A 7,876-nucleotide genomic window follows, 5' to 3' on the forward strand; every position below is an offset into this window, starting at 1 on the left:
CTTTGAGACTGCTGTTCAGTTGACCTCATGAACTGGTATGACAGGATAGCCTCCGCTCAGGTGAAAGTAGAGACCTTTAAAAACTAAGATCCCAGATAATGGTTCCTGTTATCGCCTTCCTGAGACAATACACATCCTTATCTTGAATAACAATTAGGGACTCTTTTACTGCCCCTGCTATGCTAAGTCAGCCCCATTAACACTAACAGAGAGGAAATGCCTTTAACATCTTAATAAGCTAAGAGACCATGTGCACCCACATGGAGGAAACTCTCAACATCATCTGTCATCATTCTCAAAAGTTAGCTTATAATGGTTAGTTTAATTAATAATATTTTTTCAGCTTTGTGGTATTCTGCATAAGGGACTTTATTTACTTTGTTTGGGTGTTTCACCCGGGTACAATTTGTAGAAACTATTATATTATGTGAGATGAAAGTTATAAGAGAGACATTAAACTAGCAAAGAAAATATATGGCTTTCTGGGCTGCACAGTATTAAAGAAAAATGTTATATACGATAACTTTTAGAGATGCACTGATATTTACTTAGTGTTTGTCTAGCATAATCAATAAACAAACTACAGTTAGTTCAGAATGCAGCTGTTCTAACCAGGTCCAGAAAATACGATCACACAACCCCAATGTTATCAACCCTTCACTGGCTACCCATTAAGTATCGTATTGACTTTAAAGTTCTTTTAATCACTTATAAAGCCCTAAAGAGTTTAGCCCCACCTACCTAACAGAGCATCTATCACACTACAACCCATCACGCTCTCTAAGATCTCAAAACTCATAACACCCAGAATAACTAAATACACCAAAGAGGGTCGAGCTTTCTCATACGTAGCACCTAAACTCTGGAATAGCCTTCCCGACGCTATTCGAGGATCAGACACACTCGCCCAATTTAAATCTAGATTAAAGACGCATCTTTTCAGCCAAGTATCACTTAATGCAAAATAACCACAGGGAGACTGCATTTATAAGATATTATTTATTAGAATACTTTAACTTGTTATATTAACACCATGTACTGTGTTTGACCTTTTTTGTGTTTTTCGGTTTCTTATTTTCCCCTGTAATGCTGCTTTGGAACAATGCACATTGTGAAAAGAGCTATATAAATCAAATTGAATTGAATGGATATATTGGCTAGTAAAAGCAAATTTTCACACTATCTGCAACGAATAGTCATTATATGATATTCCTAACATTCAGAAAGTTAGAAATATACATTTAATCTTCAGAATTTAGTCAATGCAAGTTAACCACCATACTATCGGAATCGGCAGTCATCAATCCGAATAACTGGTTATCGGTCTCGGTGAAGAAATTTAGTATTGGTCTCTAATAATCTCTAATATCAATTTGAACAATTTAATTTTTTATTTTATATCCATAAAATCTATTTTATTTTTATTTACATGTAGTTATATTTAAGTAAATGTGCAATTTCACACACTTTCTGGGAAAGAAAAGCATCCCTGTGTCTCAATAATCAGTCTATATTCTATCTGCATCGGCCTAAAACTTTCACTATGCATAACATTTCAAAGTATTAAAATGTAAGTATTATAATTTGTCTATTTCTATACATCACACACACAAATGCATATACACACAATTCATAAATTTCAATAATATTAATAGTTTATCTAAAATGTGCATGATTTTAAGATAGATACACTAGAATTGTGCTAGGGTTTAAATCTAAATGAGTTCAGTATCATTAAAAATACAACAGATTTTTCTTTCTCTGCATTTCTACAGGAATCCAGTCTCGCCCCACATTCAACTCCAGAGTCGAAAATGGCAGACGCCTCCCACTGACATAATTTGTTTCACAGTCACTGCTCACCAGCTTGAATCAGATGTTGACATTCTAATTTCATGCACACATGGGTGTTCGGCCCAGTCATGCTCTGTCTCGGGCCCGACCCCAGTAATGTCCAACGTACCTGGAAACAAGCTTCAGAGATAAGCCTGATCTCCACTGACTCTCGAAATCGTACACAACCTTAATGAGAGTTTGTACATGTACCTATAAATAATATAAGGTACATATATTAGGTATAATATTAGGTACTGGGACACCTGTTATCAAACAACTGTAAATGTATTTCCAGCAGTTCTTTACAAGAATCAAGTATCACACAATTATCAAGTCTTTTATAAATGGTTTAATTTATAGCTCTTAGCATCTTACACTTGCCTACACATGAAAAGTATTGAACTGAAAGTATCGCATGCACCACACACCTGTAGGCTATGTGTATTTGTTTATCCCACAGCTGTTTTTAGTAAAAATCAACGTCTGGCTAAAAAGAAAAAATAGCCATCAGCAAAAGCATTAACACATCACGTCTTCCTTATGCAGTGCAGATTGTCACATTTGCAGAGTAAACTGGATGCAGCTTTTGCTTAGCGTCCATTAATTTTTACGCTATTACAAACAGTATTTTGACAGCCCATAATATGAGTAGAAACAGACCGACGAGTGCAGAATGAACAACAACATCGGCCTTATTCTGTCAGTGCAGACCCTCAGAGATCTCCAGGCGCGATGCTATTGCTAATGAGACTTGCTTAAATTGTTGTAAGAAAAAGCAGGATTGAAGTTTCAACCACCACAATGCGAGAAACATACAAACCTATATGTTGAGAAGACCATCTCGATAGATTTCTCAAAATTTGACCCGTTGTGTTGTATTGTGTTTGTGGGCTAACAGTTGGGAGGGGTAGTGTATGCCTTCTAGTTCCAAATCTGCATAATGATACGACAAAACCATGTTTTAGATGTTAACTTTTTGTTTTTATTGAGCCCAAGTTCACGAGCAAGCTATCTGTCTCTCTCTCTCTCTCTCTCTCTCTGCAAAAACAAACTGAGCCTTTCCGGGTTCAGAAAAAGCCAAGTATCAACCAAAGTTCTGTCAAACGTCTCTCCTCAGGTTTGACTTATCGCTCAACAGTAAACACCTTATAAATAACCGTCCACTGTCCATTTCATCTCTTACCACTGGAGGTTAAGTCGAGTTTATTACTGACGCCTCAGCCGCATGCATTAAGCAAATCATAAATTATGCATGCTAATTACCTTGGGCTCCCACTATAATGAATTATTTTAATTAAACTACCACGTTGTGGTTTTGCGTGGCATGCTCTATATTTTATCCCCTGCCTGGGATGACCTTCTTCGTCGTAGGAGTGGATCATGTAGTGGGTGGGTGGGGGGCATCATTTTGTCTTTGCTTACACAACAGAGTTCACGTCTGTGTTAATGAACAGAGAAAGCCCACTCGAAGACAACAGGGGCTCTCGGTTATCACGAGCCCTGAAATCACAACAAGATAATTCTTCTGCTCTTCAGTTTGATGTGGAGACCAGAGAGACGGATAGGTGATGGACGGACAGTGTTGATTTGAAGAGGGCAGATATTCAACATAAGATCAGAATGAGTTACATGAATTGAAATGTTGACTCTTTCCAAGAGGTTGCACAGTCCACATAAAGATATATCTGATTTTTTTATAAACTAAAGGAATTAATAAATAAATAAGTAATTTATAAATAGATAAATACATATATACCTGCGTAGACTGAATCCATATATGCATACAGTATAATATACCACTAAGACAAAGACAATTTAAAGTGTATAATTTTAATTTCAATTTGTTTTTGGATGACATCAGCAGAAAAAAATGGCACAAATAATTTTGCAGCACTTTTATGTGTTTTTAAATAAAATGGCTAAATAACTTAAACAATGTCCACAAATATTATTACCAAGTTTACAATTTTATATATTTGTGGACATTGTTCTATTTGTTTGATGTATGCAAACCATGCAACATATTTTTTATTATGCTTTTTTATCATGTTTGTATTTTATTTCTGGCAAAAAACGGAAATCAATGCTTCTCCACGCGATCACCTTTTTTCTTTCAACTTAAACACATGCTTGTTTAATCAGTACGATAACCTAGAGTAAACAACAATTCAACACAATGTCAAAGAAAGTAAATAAAAAGAAGAGGAAAGCAAAAGGGGGATAGTGAAAAAAAACTTGCAGTGTTGTGCAAACAGTCTCTCAGGGGGAGGGGCTGGATTTAAATTCCAAAAGGGTCTCAGAACTCGTTTCCTAGTCCCCCAGTCAGCTATGTGTTTGTGAGAAATCGGCCTTTTTGTCTTTCTGAAAAAAGACTAAATCTACATCGGTGGCCCAGTCTAAGTTTGCAATTCTTTGCACTTTCTATTCAAGTGAATGAGGGTGAATGAAGTGGCCAGGGACCCTTTATTTGATCAGCTCAATTGCATAAAGTGACGGAATTCTAATGTATTTGCTTAATATCCCGGAGAAGGCTGTTGCTCTCGCAAACAATGCACCTGTTTCTCTCATTCTGACCGCGACATATCCTTTATGAATGGACCCCCCATTAAATGCGAGAGTAAAAAGGAGGGTAAAATGTTGGAAAGGAGTTAAATAAGAGGGTATCAAATATAATTTAAAAGAGAATTGAAATAAAAACATCTAGAATTTGCAGTATTCTTTGTTTGCAACTATTTAAATGTTTGATTTAAGCGTGCTAAATTCAACCTGACTAAATATGTCTAGAACTTCAATTCGTTTTTAAAAACAAAAAAAATAAATGATACGAATTTTGCTTAGAATTAAATGCGTAACAAAATCCAGTCGCTCTTCCGAAAGTGACGCTTTCCCCCCCGATATTTGTCGATCACATTTAAATAAAACCTTTCAAATGCGACGTGCAAACGTCTTGTAAAGCTTAAAGTAAATAGCTTCTGTGATGAATGAGTCTGGTTGTATGCGCTGTGACTCTGGCGTAGTAGCTTCATGCATCCTAATCAAGCGCTTCATTCATTTATTTCTCGGGGTCGCTTGTGGTTTCCTCGAGGAGCGGTGGATTATACCTCCCTAATGTACCTGAATTTATACAGATCCATACACTCAGACAACACAAACATATATCGTACACATGAATAAAATGCTCATTTTACAATATTTATTTTTGTAAAATAAACACCGCGGGATATTGTTTGGCTATATACAGTTCGAGAATATCGAGAAGAGCAGATATGCAATTTACGATGGTTATTATTCATAATAAAATAAGTAAACACTTAATAAAAAAAGTATCCCTTTTTATAAGTGCCTGGAGAAATGGTCAAAATACGTGAGCTAAATAAAAAGAACACCAGAATACATTTTACACAATTTTAATGAAAAAATATTTCGATGACCAAGTTTATAATTTAATGCAGACGTTTTGCACATCGTTTAGAAGCACGCATGCTTGCAGCAAAACAACACAAAGTCTGGAAAAGGCATGCTTCATATGTGGACAAAAAGTACAAATGTACGGCATTTAATACAAATGGTCACCACGGCTTTAAATTAAATGCTCACAAAACATTTCCTGGAAAATATTATGTAAAACATCTAACTAAAAAGTGCATTTTACACAATTCAATATCACTTATTTGCAATTATTCACATATTTACTTCGCCGTAAAAGCGACTTCGCCTATTACTTGCATCTATTTGCTTGTTCAAGTTTGACATTGTAGCAAATACTGTACGTGTGTGTGTGGGGGGGGGGGGGGGGGTCGATAAAGTTGATATGTATATTTGGTTTGCAGACTGAAACGAGTTTAGCTGTCGAAGAAGTTAGTAGCATGACTACTAAAAACATATATGAAGCCGAACATCGTCTGAATAAGATCACTCTGCTGTCGACTGAGAGAATCAACACATGAGAGAATTCTTCATTTTTTTGCAAATGAGATTCTTGTTCAAATTGAAGACTAAAATGGTTCACGAAAGACGGAATCATTATTGTCTGTTTAAGCTTTGTGACTCGACTAGCACTTGTGCAATCCAAACATGAAGCAGAGTGCAGTGCTTTAAATACGCCAACAGTCAACTTGTAAAATAAGCACATAAATTCTGTATATTTAAAATGTTGAAACTCTCCGATATTTTGGAAAAGAAAAACCATGACAATTTTACAATATTATATCCGCGTTCGATCCGTGTGATCAACATTTAAACTGGAAACACATACACTTAAATAAACATCACTGCAACATAGATAGCTCTTGCCTTGATTGTGTAGCGAGAATTTTTCGGCATACGTTTTCAAGGACCATATTTAAAATTCAGCTTTGGAATAGGTGCTGACCACAAGGCCCAGTTCTCAGGTAACGACACCTGTTGTGTCAGTGCACAGCGACCGATTGGAGTGTCGAGGGACTCGTCAGAGTCTCGCTCGGGGTGGCGGGGCTGCTTTGGCTGGTCGCTGTCTGCGGGGACGTCGGACTCAGAGACTGCGGAGAGTTCGACAGGAACGCAGGAATGTGATGAGACAAAGCCGACAGGCCGGGCACCGACGCCGGAGTCGCTTTGATCGGGACGGGGATCGCCGGTAAGGTCTGTCCCCCGTGGCAGAGAGACTTGATGGGCACGCCGTATGCGCTGTAATCACTGCTGGTCATCGAGAGGGGGGCCGCGCTGTCGATCACACTGGTGCTGTACATATGGGGCCAAGCTGTGGTGAGCTGGTTGTGCAGAGGATACCCGGCGGACATGGACTGCATGGTAGAGAACGCCAGCCCCCCTGGCACTTTGTACTCTCGGGCGATGATGTTCTCGATGGCGAAGGGATGCTTGAACGTGGACGGCTGGGGCACTCCCAAGTTGTAGCTGGACATCTGGGGGAGATGGGTGCCCGTCGCTGCCAGGGCGCTGAGCCTGAGCTTGGCTTGCTGCTGGAGGTAGTGGGCTGCGTCCGAGCTCTTGCTGGGTGCCAAGTGATCGGATGTCATCATCACCTTGAAGCGTTTGCGGCGTCTTAGGAAACTTCCGTTCTCGAACATGTCGCCGCAGCTGGGGTGGAGTGCCCAGAAGCTGCCTTTGCCGGGCTGGTCCGGGCGGCGGGGGATTTTAATGAAACAGTCGTTGAAGGAAAGGTTGTGGCGCAGGGAGTTTTGCCAGCGCTGGGTGTTCTCTCGGTAGTACGGAAAACGATCCATAATAAACTTGTAAATTTCGCTAAGGGGGAGCATCTTTTCCGGACAGCTCTGGATAGCCATGGCGGTGAGAGAAATGTAGGAGTACGGAGGTTTCTGGTCGCTGTAAGTGTTTCTCCCGGGTCTAGGCATCCTTAGAAAATTGCGTTGCAAGATATTCAGTAGAAAGTCTACCTGTGTGTCCGAAAGATACTTCACAAGTCTTCAAAGGAGCACAGGATGAAATGTAAGCAAGCTATGGATGATTTTACCATATATGCAGCCCGTCCAAATTTCAGTGGATTAAAGTTAAGCGTGATGCACGATCCGCAGTTTATGCGAAGGAACGCCAAGACACGTCCTAGAAAAACAAGTTCACTTCTTGGAGGAGCTGTGATCTCGAGAAAGTAAAGCTTCCTTCTTCCCAGGCCAGCTTGAATGGACTAGGTCCTCTCTCTCTCTCCTTCTTTCCTGATAAGACGAGCTAAGTGGCTGCATCCATGTCCTTCCTCTAACCATCTGATAGTTTTATGTGGCGACATGGGCAGAAAAGACCCCTGTAGAGGCGCTTCATTAATGTGCCACTTCTTTGCTATCACATGACAATCGCCTTGGGAGGAGGGGGGCTGGGAGAAAGGCATAATCTGGTTTCATTTACACCTATTTACATGGACACCTTGGGCCAATAGAAATCATTTCCATTTGAAGACAGAGCAAAGGGGTGAAAAGGCTCGGCAACCGGAATTGAACTGCGATGGTACCCGGTAACAGTGTGTGAAGGTATGTGTGTGAACCTTTCTGTGTGCTTCGCAGGGTGCTTGGTCTACAATTCACACGTACAA

General features: G+C 39.6%; 1 protein-coding gene across 1 annotated transcript; it reads right to left on the bottom strand.

Annotated features, from left to right (window-relative positions):
- Nucleotides 1-6,245: 6,245 nt before the first annotated feature.
- On the bottom strand, nucleotides 6,246-7,187 carry foxb1a (forkhead box B1a; the record flags this gene model as incomplete). Its single annotated transcript, XM_079449630.1, has 1 exon — nucleotides 6,246-7,187. One exon carries the CDS (start codon nucleotides 7,185-7,187, stop codon nucleotides 6,246-6,248), a length of 942 nt encoding a protein of 313 aa, XP_079305756.1.
- Nucleotides 7,188-7,876: the final 689 nt, after the last annotated feature.

Source organism: Barbatula barbatula (genome assembly GCF_947034865.1).
Source record: "Barbatula barbatula genome assembly, chromosome: 25".
NCBI lineage: Eukaryota > Metazoa > Chordata > Actinopteri > Cypriniformes > Nemacheilidae > Barbatula > Barbatula barbatula.